The 19,871-nt window shown below is 38.1% G+C and overlaps 1 protein-coding gene across 6 annotated transcripts in view; it reads left to right on the top strand.

Moving 5' to 3' along the window:
* HDAC8 (histone deacetylase 8) overlaps positions 1-19,871 on the top strand; it is a 250,889-nt gene that overhangs the window by 107,690 nt on the left and 123,328 nt on the right. For 3 of the 6 annotated variants that reach the window (XM_032757171.2, XM_058441656.1, XM_058441654.1), the window contains exons 8-9: positions 5,999-6,171; positions 8,631-8,725. The exons of 2 other annotated variants lie outside the window; for them this stretch is intronic. In XM_032757171.2, coding sequence (XP_032613062.1) covers positions 5,999-6,171; positions 8,631-8,725 — 268 coding nt within the window. Of the gene's footprint in view, positions 1-5,998; positions 6,172-8,626; positions 8,726-19,871 lie in introns of all 6 variants that reach the window. One more of the 6 variants, XR_009214333.1, reaches the window with a different exon arrangement.

Raw genomic sequence — 19,871 nt, 5'->3', positions numbered from 1 at the left:
ATGGTATTGCCTATGTTTTCTTCTAGGGTTTTTATGGTTTTAGGTCTAACATTTAAGTCTTTAATCCATCTTGAATGAATTTTTGTGTAAGGTGTAAGGAAGGGATCCAGTTTCAGCTTTCTACATATGGCTAGCCAGTTTTCCCACCACCATTTATTAAATAGGGAATCCTTTTCCCATTTCTTGTTTTTCTCAGGTTTGTCAAAGATCAGATAGTTGTAGATATGCGGCATTACTTCTGAGGGCTCTGTTCTGATCCATTGATCTATGTCTCTGTTGTGGTACCAATACCATGCTGTTTTGTTTACTGTAGCCTTGTAGTATAGTTTGAAGTCAGGTAGTGTGATGCCTCCAGCTTTGTTCTTTTGGCTTAGGATTGACTTGGCGATGCGGGCTCTTTTTTGGTTCCATATGAACTTTATTTTTTTTTATTTTTTATTTTTTTTATTTTTTGAGAAGGAGTCTTGCTCTGTCCCCCAGGCTGGAGTGCAGTGGCACGATCTCAGCTCACTGCAAGCTCCGCCTCCCGGTTTCACGCCATTCTCCTGCCTCAGCCTCCTGAGTAGCTGGGACCACAGGCGCCCACCAACACGCCCGGCTAATTTTTTGTATTTTTAGTAGAGACGGGGTTTCACCATGTTAGCCAGGATGGTCTCGATCTCCTGACCTCGTGATCCGCCCACCTTGGCCTCCCAAAGTGCTGAGATTACAGGCTTGAGCCACCGCGCCTGGCCCCATATGAACTTTAAAGATTTTGGGCTGAGACTATGGGGTTTTCTAGATATACAATCATATCATCTGCAAACAGGGACAATTTGACTTCCTCTTTTCCTAATTGAATACCCTTTATTTCCTTCTCCTGCCTGTTTGTATTTGTATTTGTATTTTTCAAAAATTAGACTAGCTGCTGTAAGAAATGTAATTCTTCATCACTTGGAGGTAAAGTGAAAGGTGGCCAAGCTGTAGAGAGTGTGTGGCCCATATTAATAACTCAGTTAATGTTTTTAGAATTTGTTGAATTGGAGTTATAAGCATAAACTCTAATGGAAGCAAGTCACTTGATTTCTCAGCTTCCTCCAGCAGAACAGAGAGAAAACTCTGATGGTGTGGTTCATCCAAGGGCTTAAGGACTGACAAGGCAAAAATGGCAAAGTTGTGAGGGAACTAAGGTGCTAAAGTAAGTTTTCAAAATGACTAATCATATTCTCCAGAATAAGTAATGAAGCAAATGAAGTCAAAAGATAGGCTGAGCTGGGCATGATGGCTCATGCCTATAATCCCAGCATTTTGGGAGGCCAAGGTGGGAGGATCGCTTGAGCCCAGGAGTTCGAGTCTAGCCTGGGCAACAAAGTGAGACCACATGTGTACAAAAAAAATTAAAAAGTAGCTGGATGTGGTGGCCTATAGTCCCAGCAACTTGGGAAGCTGAGGTGGGAGGACTGCTTGAACCCAGGAGATCAAAGCTGTAGTGAACCATGATCATGCCACTGCACTCCGGCCTGGGTGAGAGACCGAGACCCTGTCTCAAAAGACAAAAAATTTATTGGATGGTGTACTTTGAAAATAGGAAAAAAACTAGGGAATAGGAGTTACAGTAAGAATAAAGAGCAAATGCAATAGGAATTGGAAAGATAGAAAATTGTAGATGGAGAAAGTAGTTCAGAGTTCAGGGCCTTAGAAGAAGAGCAATTCCAAGTGCTTCTTTATCAGGCCCCAGAGTGTGTCTATGACAAGGAATAAAGTAGAGTGCAGGTGCACATGACTATTGTTGAAAAGATAAAGGAACTCTGATGTTAGAGAGTTAGAAACAGGCATGGGGGAAAGAATAGGTCTCTTGTTCAATGCTGTGAACCCATTGCCCAACATAGTACCTATAATAGGCATTCAATTAACATTTGTTGAATAAACGAATGAAATGAATGAATGAATGAATATTATAGCACTTATCACAGTTACTTGTTTTCCTGTTTTCTTACCCTAGTGGACCAGAAGCTTCCTGAGTATTGCTTATTTCTGTGTCTCTAGTGTTTGAATCAAGGTTTGAGTGAGGGAATGAATATTGAACTGCAGAAAATGATGACAAGGAAAGGGAGAATGAGAAAAATTCTGAATGAGGTGCTAAAATCCCCACGGGAGGTGAAAGATAAAAACTTTCATAGTATTTGAGTAATACTATCAAATGACATTGACTCAAAAGAGGGAGCGATTGATGAGAGGAAAGAATGTTAGATTTGGAAGTGGCAATAGGAAAAATAATATTCCAATTTTTTTTTCCCATCCTGGGAATTCTGGAGGAATTGGCACAGTGTTTTCTTCTTTGATGCTCCACTCCTACTCTGTCAATTAGCCCTCCCAATTTTTTCCAAATTTACCTTACCTTGCTTCCTGCTGCCATCATGACTAGAATGCTTCAATACCCTTTTTGCCAACCCCTGTGGGATTGACTTTGTCACATTGACCTTACATGCAAGAGCAAAAAGCTAAGTTCCTAAGCATAATTTTTCAGCAACATTAGTACTTACCTCTTCTCCAATGGTTTCCATTTGACTGTCAAATCAAATGAAAACTTCCAGTTTTGAATTTAAAAGTGTTCACCATCCAGCCCTCTGTAAGCTGCCCTTACTTCAGTTGCTTTGAAGTTTGCACTATGTACAAGATGCCCCACCTTTCTCAAAGCTTCTTATTAACCTTTTTGATACCCATCCAGAGCCCTCTTTATCAGAACTCCTTGAGGACTCATTTTCCCTACCTGGCTATTATCAAAACAACTACTCCAGAAACACCTGCCTGCCTTTATCCTTTCCTCTCTCCTAAATACCAAACACTCATAAATGTTATATGTATATGCTTTTCTTGTGTGTCACTCTGTATTACTTTATCAATTCTACCGTATAAATTTCTCCCAAATCTATCTCTTCCTCCTTATCCTTGCTGTCACTGGCCTGGATGGTTGCAAAAGCCCTCATCAACCTTCAGGGTATCCTACAATAGAGCTTGAGTATTTTTAAAATGGAAATCTAATTATGCCCTCAAAGCACACAGACACAGATGCACACATGCACCCATACAATGTTTGAGACATTTTGTACCCTTTAAGCAAAAGTCCAAACTCATTAGCCTGCCGGGCATATATACCCCACGTTTACCTCTCTAGCCTCATCCCACCACTCCCACTGTCAAGCCTTCATGCTCCTGCATGCATACTTCCTTTTCCGGACTTAGTCCCCTACCAGTAACCCCACAATCATCTCTGCCTCCAACTTCCCTATCGTCACCCTACATACCTATAAATTTCTATACTTTTAAAAAAAACTTTTATTGCACAATAATCACAGATTCACAGAAGGTTGCAAAAGAATGTACAGGGAAGTCCCATGTACCCTTCTTCCAGCCTCCCCCAATGTTGACATCTTATACAATTATATTACGGCATCAAAATGAAGAAGTTGATATTGGACATTGGTACAAGCCATAGAGCTTATTTAGATTTCACCAGCTATATATGCACACGTGTGTGTGTGTGTGTGTGTGTGTGTGTGTGTGTGTGTGTAGCTCTATGCAATTTTATCACACATGTAGCCTTGCATAACTACAACCACAACCAAGATACAGATCAGTTCCATCACCACAAGGTTCCCTCATGCTACGCCTTTGTAGCTACATCCATCCCTAACCCCTGGCAACCAACTAATCTATTCTCCATCTCTGTAATTATTATTTTGCAAATGTAATATGAATGGGCTCATGCAGCAGATAATCTTTTGAGATTGGCCTTATTGACCCAGCACAATTCCCTTGAGAGCCACCCAGATTTTTTGCATGTATCAATAGTTTTATTAATGAGCAATATTCCAGTGGCATTGTTGTACCAGTTTGTTTAACCGTTTATCTGTTGAAGTACATCTGCGTTGTTTCCAATGTTTGGCTATTACAAATTAAGCTGCTATGAACATTCATGTACAAGTTCCTACACAAAAATAAGTCTTAAATTATCTGAAATACATTGCCCAAGAGTACAATTACTAGGTCATATGGTAAGTCTATTTTTAGTCTTAACAGGAACTGCCAAACTATTTTCCAGAGTGGCTACACCATTTTACATTCCCACCAGCAAGATATGTTTGTGATCTAGTTTCTCCACATCCTTGCCAGGAATCGTTGTTACCATTTTTCATTTTAGCCATCTTGAGAGTTGGCTCAGTGTAGTTCTCATCTTTTAGGACCTAAGTCAAGAGTTACTTCTGTAGAGCCTTTTTAAAATCCTCAGGAAAAGTTGATTATTCCCTACTCTGTGCCATTTCTGACACTTCATTTATCGTTGTATTTTAATTATTTATTGACATAGTCTGTGTCTTTCCCTCTATTTCCGGGCTACATGAAGCTAGGGGTTGTGTCATAGTCATCTTTATTCCTGCAGCATCTGGTACAGTTACATGCTGGGCACACAGTGGATGCTCAGGAAAATGTGTGGTAAGTGAGGGAAAGAATGAATGAACAGAACATTAGTCTTGTTGCCTCCCCCTCCTCCTCCTTAAGCTAGAAACCTTTTTAGAACAGACATCACGCCTTCCTCTGTGTCTCCCAGCAGCAGCTAATAGGGTGCTCTGTACGTGTAGATGCTCAATAAATGTCGTCTAAACTATTCAGTTAGCTTATCTTCCCTCTGCACCCAGGAGATAAGCATATGAAAGAGAGAATAGGCCCAAGTATCCTTGTATTAAGGATCTTATGTCATTATTTTTATAATATTCTTATAATCTCTACAATCACTCAATATTTTTCTGTGTAGATGAGAAATCAAAACAAAACAGTCCTTTGAGTCAAAGAATGCCTCTGTGGGTGAGCACTATTCGATAATTTCAATACCCTTGTTACATATGGATTTGGGAGGATGGCTTTTTATGTCTCTGAATTCCTTTTGCATTTTCAGAAAGATCTGGGATTTTTCTGGTCTTGCTGCACTGGTGTAATTTGATATGTTGATTATGAAGAGGTCATTAACCTCAACATTTTTGATCACTTTTTGACTCTGGATTTTCTCAACTCTGATGTATCTTAATTTACACTTGTTTATACGTCTCTGTAAGAGTTATTCAGGCCCTTGAGGGCTGGTATATATTCTGTCTGGAAAGTAGATTGTAAGCCCCTTGAGAGCAGGGACTTTATAACTCCTAGGAATGCATTCTGGACACTGCCAGTGTTCAATTAATGATAATGCTGAAAGCTTGACTAAGGTCATCTGTCACATTGACATCTTCCTTTTCATCTACAAGGGTTCTATCAAAAAAAAAAAAACATCTAGGTTGACTAGGTAGCACTGAATGAGTCTATCCAAAATTATGCTCATTGTTACACTACAATTTGTTCTTTAGGGTGCTTTCAGGTTTATAATTTTAGATCAGTTGTTACAATTACCTTCCCTACAATACCCTGGTTACATATGCATTAGGGAGGATTGCATTTCATAACCCTTTAGTCCTTTTGCATAATAAAAACTTACCTGATAACATCTATGCTTGTAAAGCATGTAATTCTTTTCCCTAGCCCCCACTGAGAACCAGGTGATTAAACTCCAAGTATGGTCCTAATCTTAAATAATCAGAAAGAATTCTTAATGACTATTCAATGTATATCTTATTTTCCCAGATTTTAAAATGGACTAAATGTGTATACTATGTCCTATGGCTGTTGAAGTTAAATTAATATGAATATTTCAAGGAAGTCTGAATTTTAAAACAGAAGGGCAGATGTGTTCATTGATGAGGGTGGAAGTAGAGGGAAATTTTTTTGTAAATCAGGTTTATTAAGGTATCACTTACATATAGTCTGATTAACCTTTCTTAAATGGAGAGTTTGATGAGTTTGACAGGTTGTGTTTTTTTCCCTTAACTATTTGCTAATTCGATTATACCTCCAACTTGCCCTACCACCACCACTACCCCTAGACCAAACTGACCTATATTTTTCTGATATTTTGTATCCTTTCTATTTTATATAGTGTACTAAAGGAAGTATACCAAGCCTTTAATCCCAAAGCAGTGGTCTTACAGCTAGGAGCTGACACAATAGCTGGGGATCCCATGTGCTCCTTTAACATGACTCCAGTGGGAATTGGCAAGTGTCTTAAGTATATCCTTCAATGGCAGTTGGCAACACTCATTTTGGGAGGAGGTGAGTATAAAGGAAGGTTACCAGAATTTGTTGACCTTCCTCCACATTTTGTCCATTGGCACTGAACTTGGAAAACTTGGCTTTCTTGCATTGGATAATACCAACCTACCTGAGGCCCAGAAGCCTGAGTCAATAAAATCTGCCACCTCCACAGTTCAGAATAAGAAAATACTCTGACACACTTTTCAGCTTAGCATGTGCATTGACTTCTTGGTACTCTAAAGTCTAAATTTCAATTCCTCAAGCAAAGATCCTCTGGTTAAAGGTTACCTCGAATCTTAAAAATAGAGGATGTTAACCCCAGTAGACTTTGATCCATCTTCTCTCAGTGTAGTCTTTGATTTTCAGTTCTAATAATCATCTTTTAGAACATGTCACTGAAATTCCAACTCTACTTGTGTGTAAGTAGTAAACACACAAATTAATTAAATAAGCTGAATTCAAGAATGCCTCTTCCCCCAAAAAGCATGGATTTGTTATAGTGAAGCAAAATTGAGAGATCTATAGTCTCTTGGGCATTCTTGCCTTTAGTGTGTGCTGATTATTTGTATTACTTAGCCAAAAGAAAGCCCAGTCTATTCAATAGTAGCATTTAAACATTTGAGAAAGGAACTTGTCACAACATCTACCACCTTTAAAGATGCCTTGCTTAAAATCTTCTATCTACCTACCTGGCACAATCTTTATTTCATTGGATGAATAGATTGGTGTGTTAAAATAACATGGTCAAGCAGATTGAGCTTAAAATGCATATATTATAGAAGAGCTAATTGTTGGTTGTTTTGTCAACCTGTTAGAGGAAATTGTGGGGAAGCCTTATTAAATGAGTGGGCATTCAACACAAGTACACAAGCCTGGTCCTTTGGCAGCCTCAAACTCTAGAAGGCTCAAAATTAAAGGTACTTACAAGAAACAACCTCTTATGAAAAGCTGGCAAGAAATATATTAACTTCAACTGAAGAAGAAGATAAAATTGATAAGTACTGTGTGACATATTACTTTTCTTGACAGCACTAAGGATGGTGATTATGATACAGGTACAGCTAAGGAGGGGGAAGAGACCTTTCTACCATATACATCAGGTTAGAACCTGACTTTTGTTTGAGGCTATATTCTTTACATTAAAAGTCTGTTAGCATTCTCTAAAGCCTTTTTGTTTTCTCATCCCAAAGTTTTGACATTTGAATATATAACTCTTCTTAGGAAATATGTGTATTCCTGAAAATGCTTGTGCATAAATGGAATTTTTGCAAGTCAAATCATATTGTATATGTACCAGAGATAGTTTACTACCTAAGCAAAACCCATAGTGACCTTTTTTGAAATTAGATACTCATGCCAAATAAGTCTATCTTATAAATTCAGGTTTTTTCGTGTCAGGAGTATTTAAAGTAATACCTGTACTATTTAATTGAAATTCTCAGCCCCTATTAACACACAATTCGTAGAGACAGCCACATCCCCAAGCTTCAGTGGACCCCACTGAGGCCTAAAAGACATACTCAAAGCATCCGTGACCTTTCAAATAGTAGAAAAGCTTAAGAAAAGGGTGACCATATGTCCTAGTTTATATATGTTATCCCAGTGTAATGATTAATAGTGCCCTCTTTTACTTTTAAAAGTATACCATTTTGTATGATAATTTATATGGTCACCCTATCTAAAATAGACCAGATTCTGTTTCCCTTAGGCTGCATTGAGATTAGGAAATCATTCCATTTTACCCTTATACTCTTAGAATTTAGCTAAAGGCCAATGTTCTGATGCTTGCATGGCAGAGCACATGTATTCAGCACAAAAATGTGCTGATTATTAGCCAGTATAATATGGCTGTTGGGTGACTGTGACAGGACCTGACGAGATGGGTCAGAGCATCCATCAACGGTCCCTTCCTCATCTCACTCTCTTTGATCTCTGCCACCAGGCCTATGTTTTGTGGCAAAAAGGAATGCTGACATTAAAAGAAGGAAGTCTGTTTTTGTCAGCATTTTCCTTTTCTCTTTCCTAGGTTTTTAGGGCTAGATCTGCCAATAGTTTTAAAAATACAAATCACATTCAGCAGTCATTTTATAGAATTGTTGCAAAATTCATCACAGAAATCTTTCCATTGGGTAGATCACCTCAAGAGATCTGGATTCCAGAGATCTGAGTCTTGCTGATGGCTCTTGATGGAACTGAGGAGTTTGGATTCCTCAGGTACATATTTCTGGGGAGATGGGAGCCTCTTTAATCTTTGCAGACCTTGGACTGCCCAGTTTTACACTGTGCGTGATTTGACTGGTCCACCAAAGTCTGCCTACTAGGTGGTTTAAAAATATCACAAAGGGATGTTTAGGGGAAATTCTGCAATTTGAGGTTGTCTTTTATTAAAACATTTTTCTCTCTTTCCTTACCCCCCTTCCCTCTCCTGCTGTTTTATGACTATTCTTTCCTAACTTCACAATTCTTGATGGAGACAGGAGGCTATAACCTTGCCAACACGGCTCGATGCTGGACATACTTGACCGGGGTCATCCTAGGGAAAACACTATCCTCTGAGATCCCAGATCATGAGGTAAGTAAGGCTCTGACAAGTCCTCTCTTCTTTAAGGGGAAGAGCTGAGTCATTCCACCTAATCAAAATCACGTCCTCACCACTCAATACCGTTTTGTTGAGAGACACTTCAATAACAATAATACACTGTCTTGGCAGAATAGTGGACTCTTGTTCCAAAATATCCAAGACCTTCTGCCTTTTTTTTTTTTTTAACAAGAGATCTCAAAGGCCAACCAACTTTAATTTCTCAATTAATTACAGAGACTGTGGGAAGGGGTCACCTGTTCACACAAAGAATTCTTTGGAATATGTGCATATTTTTATCCCCTAGCCTCAAAAAGGAAGGGGCTATTTTTAAAATGTGTAAGCTGGATTCTCATCTTTTTTTTAAGAAGTTTCATAGGTGGTACGTGGCATATGTTCTTTGGTGGTAGTCCTGATCTCTCAATTTTCTTTGACTAATGTAAAATTCAAGAAACCCATAAGCACTACAAAGACCATTGCTGATGTTTTTCTAGCAATTAGTGGCACACAGAGGCTGGAATAGGACCATCCAAAATGTGAAACGTCATTTGAGACCTTGCCATTTTCTTTAGTCATACAAGATGGGCTTTACGTTTTCCAAAGCAAAGATGTCTGTTCTAGTTTTCCCAAAACAAGTTCATGTAAAGCTGTCTGGGACCTGTGAGTGTGCTGATAATCCCTAAGCCAAAGGCATACCTTTGTTCCTATCTATCACCCCAGTTCCCCTGCAAGTAGGAACCATGTTATAGATCAAGATGTATAACTACAGACCTTAGACTGGATGACTTAAAATAACAAACCAGTACATGCAGCCCCACCTTCTCAAGCTATTTCCCAAGGATTAGGGATGCTGCTTTGGTTTTAATGTTATGATTTCTTCCAGATACAGTAGCTGTACACTTGGGAGCATGATGCTTTTTAAAGTTGCTATTATTTTTTAAAAATTAGAAACAACTGAAACTAATTTCCTTCCAATTTTCTCCTAACCTCAGGTGAGGTACAATATGTATCTCAGAAAAACCATTCGATATGTCTAGAATACAAATAGAAGGTACACTGTAATTTGAGACAATTTGCTGATGTCAGGGTTAATAGAAGTCTCTTTTCTTGGTTTGTCTTACCTTTATTCAGTATTTGGAAGCTTAATGAAATATAAAGGTAAGTGCTGTGAACAAATGTAATCGCTGTTATTGCTGTGGGAATATCTCAGATTGCATTGTAATTTAAAGCTCTGGGACTTTATAAACTGATCAAGTTATGTCAGAAACAAGTTTTAAGCTGTAGAAGCCTGAACTGAGAATGAATGCTCTATTCCTGAGAAGCAAAAGCAAATCCAAAGTTTCATCTGTGTTAAAAGATTGATAAAATTTTAATAAAGATGAATATCACCTCTGGTACATGGAGAAGCTGTGGGCCTGAATGGGAGTAGGCTGGGCCTTATAAATAGATGTTCTGTCTTTATACTGAAATATTCTGTAAGATTAAATGAGATATAATGTATGTCAAGTGCCTAACACGTAGTTCCCTGGAACCTAATAGGCACTTTAAAAATGCAAGTTCTCAGCTGGGCACGGTGGCTTACACCTGTAATCCCAGCACTTTGGGAGGTCAAGGCGGGCAGATCACTTGAGGTCAGGAGTTTGAGACCAGCCTGGCCAACATGGTGAAGCCCCATCTCTACTAAAGATACAAAAAATTGGCTGGGCGTGGTGGTGCACGCCTGTAATCCCAGCTACTCGAGGCTGAGGCAAGAGAATCACTTGAACCCGGAAAGTGGAGGTTGCAGAGAGCCAAGATCGTGCCATTGCACTCCAGCCTAGGTGACAGTGTGACACTCCGTCTCAAAAAAAAGAAAAAAAAATGCAAGTTATCTCCTTCTTCTTTGCATGCTGCTCACTTCTTATACCCAGACATTTATGACTATGTCATTCATAAATTTGTCCAAACCCTTTGTGAATTCCTTCTATCATATCCTTCTGGTTTAAGAGATGTGAGTCATGCAAGAAAGAACAAAGAATAAAATTGAAATGACAGTCTTCCAGGTACAATAAGATAACATTTTAAGGAAAATTGCCAAAAATAGGCTATACAATATGAAGTCATATAAGTTCTGTGGCACAATACACAGTTGCACACAAATATCCTTGTGGTCCTCTGAAATCAGATCAACAAATGGTACATCAAAAAATATTTGCTGAGCACCCATTATGTGCCAGACACCATGCTAAATGTCTTAGGAGATGCAAAGAGAGAAATTCATCCCCTACTTCAAGCAGCTAGGGAGGGAGGGTGGTGTAAATGCTGGGGAGACATGCAAATGCACAGATAGTTATAATACAGAGCAGAAAAAGAAGAAGACAGTAGGAAGAGTGACTGTGGAGATGTGCATCAGATATAAAGGGGATACAAAGGAGTACACAAAATACCCTGCCCTCCACGAGCTGAAAATATAATCAAGAAATCTAGTAGGTGAAAAGGTCAAGATAATGCAGTGGTCAGTTGCAGCCGGGCTGACCTCCTCACTCTCTTTGCTCTCAGTCTTGGGCTTTAGTTCTTTCATCTCCTAGGGTAATAATCCTCCTCCTCCAAATGCCCGTTCCCTACTTCTCTATTATCTTCCTAGGTCCAGCTTCAAGCCCTGTGCCCTTCAAAAACCCTTACCTAAATACACCAAGCCCCTTTGAGCTCTTCCTTCACATTCATTTATTCCTTGTTTCATTTAACAATTATATGTTGGGCCCCTACTATTTGCCAGGCCTTATTGAATAGACCTGGATTCAGAGATACAAAGACTAATGAGATAATCCCAGTGCCCTCCAAAATCTCACGATCTAATAAAGGTGACAGAACAATGTGCTCACATCCAGGACAGATGAGGACCACAGGGGATATGTTTCAACAAGACTTTGAACTGAATCTTAGAGGTTGATTAGGAGTTCGCTAGGTGAAGAAGAAAAAGGCATTCTAGGCAGAGGGAACAGAGATCAGAAAGGGCCTGGTGCCTCATGGGACCAGTGAAAAATTTGCTATGTGTAGATTACAGGGTATATGAGAGAGAGTAGGAAGGATTAAGGCTTGAATGGAAGTTAAGGCCAGATTATGAAGAACCCTAAATGCTACATTAAAGAGCTTACGCTTTTTTCTATGAAAACAAATGAGCTTTAACTTTTAAAAAGCTCAGTTGGTAGAGATAGATTGCAAAGAGGAGAGACTTGAGAAAGGCAGGTTCAAATATATACCTATAACACTTACAGTCTGTGCCATTCATTTGGTCATCAGTGTTTTGGTTGTCTGCACCACACCCCCAACCCTAGTGCTTAGCTGAGTGTTAAGTACCACCACCTAGTTGAATAAATGAGTGTTTGAGTAAGTGTCTCAATATTCACATTGGGAAACTTCTATTTTTTTAAGATGAAAGAATTGGAAGCATAATCTAGCCTTTCTCTGGGAACCCAGTTTAGCCTTAATAGCAACTTTCTATCCTTTGCAAGAAGTACCAGGTAGCCCAGCTATAGGAAACAGGTGTATCCATGGGAGAACATTATATTACCAATGGAGGGAAGGGAGTTAGGAAGGCAGAAGCCCAGCACAAATATTAGAAGTGATAAGGGTGGGACTTCAAGTATAGCGCTCATAAAATATAAAACCGGTGATACCATAAAGCCAGTGAGGCCATAAGGCCAGTGACGGCATAAAGCCAGTGATGAGGAAGTTAGTTTCAGCCAGAGCACTGGGGAGCCAGGTTGGCCAGCCAAGCAGTCCCAGCTGGGAAAGCTGAGAAGAATGGAGCTTGTATGTATGATTGGCCCACATATCGCTACCATAGGGAAAGCCCAAAGGTGTCATGGTACCATGAAAAGACCAGTACATGGCAAATTTAGCACAATCACATGGATTATTATGTATAAAAATGTTCTGTAGTCCAGTACTACTATTTAGATCCTGTGACTTACCTAGGATAGAGTAGGGCTGGGGTGTGTGTGTGTGTGTGTGTGTGTGTATGTGTATCATCACATAGGTTTACTAATGAAAAATATTAATACTACTTAACCAGACTGCTTTTTATGGACTGATTAAACTGTACCTCATTCATATTAGGGAACATCTGTAGCCATTAAAAAGAATTAGGTCAATTTATATACAAGTATATGTTACTAGTATAAAACAGTCTTCTTGCACTGTAACCTGTGGATTGCACTGAATCTATAGATTGATTTGTGGAGGAGTAACATCATAACAATATTTAATCTTTTAAGCCATGAATTTATCTTTCTATTTACTTGAGTCTTCTTTAATTCCAAATTATAATCTGTACTCTCCAGTGAACACATCTTACACAAATATTATTGAATTTATCCCTAAGTACTGTATTTCATTATTTTGATCCTATGTAAATGGTATTTTTATTTCAATTTCCAATTGTTTGTTGCCAGAATATTGAAGGACAATTGACTTTTCATATTGATCTTGAATAATGTAACCTTGCTAAATTCACTTATTAGCTCTAGTAGCTTTTTTGTAGTTTGCTTAGCATAATCCATGTATGCAAACATCATCTGTGAGTAAAGAGAATTTTCCTTCTTTCTGTATAATCTTCATGTCTTTTATTTCTTTTTCTCACCTTTTTGCACTGGTTGGGACCTCCAGTGCAATGCTGAGTGGAAATGATGAGTGAATATCTTTATCTGGTCCCCAGTAATAGGGGGAAAGTGCTTAATCTTCCCTATGAAGTGTGATATTAGCTGTAGGATTTTTCAAAAATGTTCTTTTTTAGGTTGAGGAAGTTCCCTTCTATTCCTAATTTACTGAGACTTTTTTTTTTCTCACAAATGAGTACTGATTTCGTCAAATGTTTTTCTTTATCTATTGAAATGATCATATGGTATCCTCCTTTATTGTTAGTACAGTAAATTGCACTGACTTTTTAATGTTAAACTAACTTTGCATTCCTGGAATAAACCCTGCTTGGTCATGTTATATTATCCTTTTTATGTATTGCTGGATTCATTTTGCTGAAACTTGGTCAAGGTTTTTTTGTGTCTATGTTGATAAGGGATGTTGGCCTGTTGTTTTCTTTTCTTGTAATGTCTTTGTCTGGTTTTGATATCAGGGCAATGCTGATCTTTGTGGTTTCTCTGGGGTTTACATCTGGGTATGTGTTTGTTTTTGTTTTTGTTTCTGTTTTTTGTTTTTTGTGAGACAGATTCTTGCTGTGTCGCCCAGGCTGGAGTGCAGTGGTACAATCTTGGCTCACTGCAACCTCCGCCTCTCCGGTTCAAGCGATTTTCCTGCCTCAGCCTCCCCAGTAGCTGAGACTATAGGCACGCACCACCACACCCGGCTAATTTTTGTATTTTTAGTAGAGATGAGGTTTCACCATGTTGGTCAGACTGGTCTTGAACTCCTGACCTCAAGTGATTCGCCTGCCTTGGCCTCCCAAAGTGATGGGATTACAGGTGTGAGCCACCATGCCCAGCCTACAGTATGCGTTTTTAACTTATCAGAGCCAACTTTTAAATAGTATTACATTACTTCACATATAGTACCTTTACAGCAGCGTTCTTCCATTTTTTTCCTTTCTCTTTCTTTGTGCTATTGTAGTCATATATTTTACTTTTGCATATGTTATAAACCTCTTGATACATTGTTATTGTTTTGCTTTAAACAATTTTTTTAGTTTTTAAAATATTTACTAATTCATTTTAAGTAGAATAAATCCAGCATATATTAGCACAAATAACATGTTTTGATGAAAAATAACTGTATTTTCAAAGATAAAAAGAAATTTCATAAGAAAAATGTCATTGTTACACCCTTTTGCCCATTTCTTTAACGTCTGGCTTAATAGATGACAACTGACTTCTCATACCTGATTCTACATTCAGTGTGTTTTGAGATGTTGTTTTTCTTAAAATATATAAAGAAAATCCAGCTTCACGTAGATATGTAGTTGGAAAAGGGAAAATGTATTTTAATACATTTTCAGATAATTATGGGTATTCTTTGATACTACACTAAAACTTCACAAATGGAAGTTTCTTAAAGGTTAATCCACTATGGAATCTGAAACCATATCAGTGAACTTTTTATATACTGTTACATTAAAACTCATTGGTCATCTTATTCTTTGAGTGGATATTTGACCCATCTTATACATATTGGTTATTTGGAAAATATTGGTTCACTAAGTTATGCAAATATTCCAAATGCTAACACATTTTATGCAGTATCAAAAAATCAGTCATTGATCTCACCACCGATCTCACTGGAAAAAAAGCTTAAGTATTGAGAAGCTGTTAAGCTCCCAGTGGCAGAATGAAGTTTTCTAAAATTCTAATTTTCACTCAAAAAATGTGAATATTATCATTGGCAAGAAATGCTGTCAGTTGTTTGCCCTGAAGTGACAAACTTATTTCATTTTTGAGAAAATATTTGCCAAATGTCCAAGTATTTAATCATGCCTTATCCATCATTCTTTCAAGCAAAAATGATGTTCTATGAAAAATGTTGCTAGTTAAGCTCAAAACTTGACATGCTTTTCCTCAAGACAACCACCATAGCGCAGTTTATACCAGAAGCACCTTATGTATACCTCCAATTTCATCACACAGAATATTAAATCCAGCATCAGGATTTAATAAAATGAATACTTTTTAGTGCTTTATCAGGGACATTCTTAAGTCAAATTGGATTTTATTTTACTATAAGTGCATGTCAGTAAATAATACAATAACTGCTGGTATACTTTGGTGCTATTGCCTTAATTTGTACCATAGTATCAGCAGTTTTACCCACCATTGCTTTTGCACCTCCATGCAAATATAAACAAGTTGCTCCAGCATAAACCATGAGATTCAAAGTGATTCAGCACTTCGAACGTTTTAGCACCACTCATGTTTGTTGCCAACCATTCACATAAAAGAAGATCGTCTTCAAAGATTAGTTAGTGCTGATACCACATGACTGACTACAAGCAAAACTGCAAGCCCAGCCATATTTGTAGATTTGTCTGTTTGTAAGGTGCGAATAAATTCTGCAAATGAGATGCTAACTAAGTCTTCATGATTACAGCTAAATGTTTAAACAAGTTACTGTGCTATTGAGAAAAGACAATGCTGTAAGTTATTTTACTAACTTTTCATCGAATAGGCAGTGAGCAATGTCAATTGTCCAAGGCTTTATTGGTCTCCAAGCTATAGTGTGGAATTCTCTAGCCAATGCAGTAAAATAACTTACCTATAACATGCTGCAATGACTTTTTAATTTCTAATTTGAAAAGGTGCAACAAACAATTCTTGGCTATTTGAGTTCATCATGTCTACACTTAATATATTCAATTCCTTTTCCTTTAACTATGAATGAATGGTCTAAAAATGATGCTACAATTTAAATGACATTATTTTGAAACTGTTCAAAAATGTTCTGTTGCATAAGACACTATAAGGTAAATTCGTTACATATATAAAGATAATTTTAATCATATTTCATTTCTTATTTACAATTTCACCCAGCTTTTTTTAAGTAAAGTTCTTGCTTCCATGGGTCAGAACCCTTACTGATGTTTCAGTTTCATCTTTTTCAGCTCTATAAACATAGATGTTGTGGCCCTGGTTTGAGAAAGCAAGTCTTTTAGCTCTGGACCACACCCCTTATATCCCTAATTGGGCTGTGTTTGGCTGGACCGTGTTACTCCATTTCCTGTCTGCCACCAGTGTAACAGCATGCTTTGCTCCTCTCTGGCCTTCGGTGGCACTCCTTTGAGCTCAGTACATAGGCAGCCACCACTGGATCTCCTGCTTCCAACATGACCCTACATGGTCTTCTAAAGAAATTATGAGTAAGAAAATATCTTTTATATTCATCCATTCCAGCATTTTTCAATATTTTGTGTAGATCCAGGTTTCCATCTGGTACAAATTGCATTCTGCCTAGGAACTTCAGTTCATTTTTCTTGTACTGTAGGTCTGCTAGCAACAAATTCTCAGCTTTTGTTTGTCTGAAAAAGTTTCCATTTTGTCTTAATTCTGGAAAGATATTTTCACTCGGTATAGAATTCTAGGTTGATAATTTTTCTTTTAGCACTTCAAAGATATTATTTCATTGCCTTCTTGCTTACATATTTCCTCATGAGAAGACTGTGATAAATTTTCATCTTTGTTCCCTTGTATAATATGTGTCGTATTTCTTTGGCTGCTAAGTTTTCTCTTTATAACTAGTTTTCAGCAGCTGGATTCTAATATGCTGTCATGTGGTTGTCTTTGGATTTATCGTGTCTGAGATTCATTGAGCTAGGATCTGTGGGTTTATAGTTTTTATCAAATTTGGAAATATTTCAGCCACTATTTTTTTCTGTTACTTCTTTCTTTCTTCTACTTCTAAGACTCCAGCTAAACCTAGTTAGACCAGTTATGCTGAAGTTTCATGCATCATTCACTGTGACCTTTTTACTTTTTATTTGTTTATTTATTTATTTATTTTTTTAAAAGAGACAGAGTCTTACTCTGTCAGCCAGGCTTGAGTGCAGTGGTATAGACATAGCTTACTGCAGCCTCAACTTCCAGGGCTCAAGCAATCCTCCCACCTCAGCCTCCTGAGTAAATAGGACTACAGGTGCACTCCACCATGCCTGGTTAATTGTTTTATTTTGTAGAGACAAGGTCTCACTGTGTTGCCCAGGCTGTTGTCCAAGCTGATCTTTCACTCCTGGGCTCAAGCAATCCTCTCGCCTCAGCCTCCCAAAGTGCTGGAATTATAGGCATGAGCCACCATGCCCGGCCTATTTTTTTTTCAGTCTTTTATTTCTCCCTGTGATTTATTTTGAAGAGTTTCCATTGCTTTGCCTTCAAGTTCATTGATCTTTTATTCTGCAGTATACCTGCTCTTAATCTCATCCAGTGAAATTTCCATTTCAAATACTGTGTTTTTCATCTCTAGAATTTCCATTCTTATTTTATTTTATTTTATTTTATTATCGTACTTTAGGTTTTAGGGTACATGTGCACAATGTGCAGGTTTGTTACATATGTATCCATGTGCCATGTTGGTGTGCTGCACCCATTAACTCGTCATTTAGCATTAGGTATATCTCCTAATGCTGTCCCTCCCCCCTTCCCCCACCCCACAACAGTCCCTGGAGTGCGATGTTCCCCTTCCTGTGTCCATGAGTTCTCATTGTTCAATTCCCACCTATGAGTGAGAGCATGCGGTGTTTGGTTTTTTGTCCTTGCGATAGTTTACTAAGAATGATGTTTTCCAGTTTCATCCATGTGCCTACAAAGGACATGAACTCATCATTTTTTATGGCTGCATAGTATTCTATGGTGTATATGTGCCACATTTTCTTAATCCAGTCTATCGTTGTTGGACATTTGGGTTGGTTCCAAGTCTTTGCTATTGTGAATAGTGCTGCAATAAACATACGTATGCGTGTGTTTTTATAGCAGCATGTTTTATAGTCCTTTGGGTATATACCCAGTAATGGGATGGCTGGGTCAAATGGTATTTCTAGCTCTAGATCCCTGAGGAATCGCCACACTGACTTCCACAATGGTTGAACTAGTTTACAGTCCCACCAACAGTGTAAAAGTGTTCCTATTTCTCCACATCCTCTCCAGCACCTGTTGTTTGCTGACTTTTTAATGATGGCCATTCTAACTGGTGTGAGATGGCATCTCATTGTGGTTTTGATTTGCATTTCTCTGATGGCCAGTGATGATGAGCATTTTTTCATGTGTTTTTTGGCTGCATAAATGTCTTCTTTTGAGAAGTGTCTGTTCATGTCCTTCACCCACTTTTTGATGGGGTTGTTTGTTTTTTTCTTGTAAATTTGTTTGAGTTCATTCTAGATTCAGATCTTTGACAAACCTGACAAAAACAAGCAATGGGGAAAGGATTCCCTATTTAATAAATGGTGCTGGGAAAACTGGCTAGCCATATGTAGAAAGCTGAAACTGGATCCCTTCCTTACACCTTATACAAAAATTAATTCAAGATGGATTAAAGATTTACATGTTAGACCTAAAACCATAAAAACCCTAGAAGAAAACCTAGGCAATACCATTCAGGACATAGGCGTGGGCAAGGACTTCATGTCTAAAACACCAAAAGCAATGGCAACAAAAGCCAAAATTGACAAATGGGATCTAATTAAACTAAAGAGCTTCTGCACAGCAAAAGAAACTACCATCAGAGTGAACAGGCAACCTACAGAATGGGAGAAAATTTTTGCAACCTACTCATCTGATAAAGGGCTAGAATTTCCATTCTTAAAAATATTTTTAATTTCTCTCCTTACTAGGTTCATATTTTTTTGCCTCCTTAAGCATATGTAACATATTTAAAAATAGCTGTTTTACAGTCCTTGTCTACTAACTCCATCATTTCTGTCATTTCTGGGTCTGTTCCTGTTAACTGATTTTTCTTCAGATTATAGGTCACATTTTCCTACTTCTTTGCATGTTTAGTAATTTTTTATTGGATATCAAATGTCATGGATTTTATATTGTTGAATTCTGGATTTTAAAAAATTGGATTTCAAGAGGATTATACTTTTTTCCTGATAATTAAGTTATTGTGGATCAGTTTGATCCTTTTCCAGTTTTGTTTTTAAATTAATTTAGAGTAGGTCTTGACTAGCCTTTTTATTCTAGGGCTAATTTAGCCTGCTTTGAAGGTACTACCCCTGTGAAGCCTATACTGTTACCCCAGGTATTCAGTGAGATCTCTTCAATTTGGCCCTTTGTGAGCTCAAATTGTTCATCTTTTTTTGTTTGTTTGGTGTTTGTTTGTTTGTTTGTTTAAGATGGAGTCTTGCTCTGTCACCCAGGCTGGGGTACAGTGGCATGATCTCAGCTCACTGCAACCTCTGCCTCCCAGGTGCAAGCAATTCTCCTGCCTCAGCTTCCCCAGTAGCTGGGATTACAGACATGTGCCACCAGGCCCAGCTAATTTTTGTATTTTTAGTAGAGACGGGGTTTCGCCATGTTGGCCAGGCTGGTCTTGAACTCCTGACCTCAAGTGATCCGCCAGCCTCGGCCTCCCAAAGTGCTGGGATTACAGGCATGAGCCACGGCACCCAGCCAGGAATTGTTCATCTTACAACACCTCAATAATTGTTTTTTGTAAGTTTTTCAGGACTACT

The sequence above is a fragment of the Hylobates moloch genome, unplaced genomic scaffold (assembly GCF_009828535.3).
Source record: "Hylobates moloch isolate HMO894 unplaced genomic scaffold, HMol_V3 SCAFFOLD_7, whole genome shotgun sequence".
NCBI classification, from domain to species: Eukaryota; Metazoa; Chordata; class Mammalia; order Primates; family Hylobatidae; genus Hylobates; species Hylobates moloch.
Note: the sequence above shows the minus strand (reverse complement) of the source record. Positions and strands in the feature narration are given on the sequence as shown.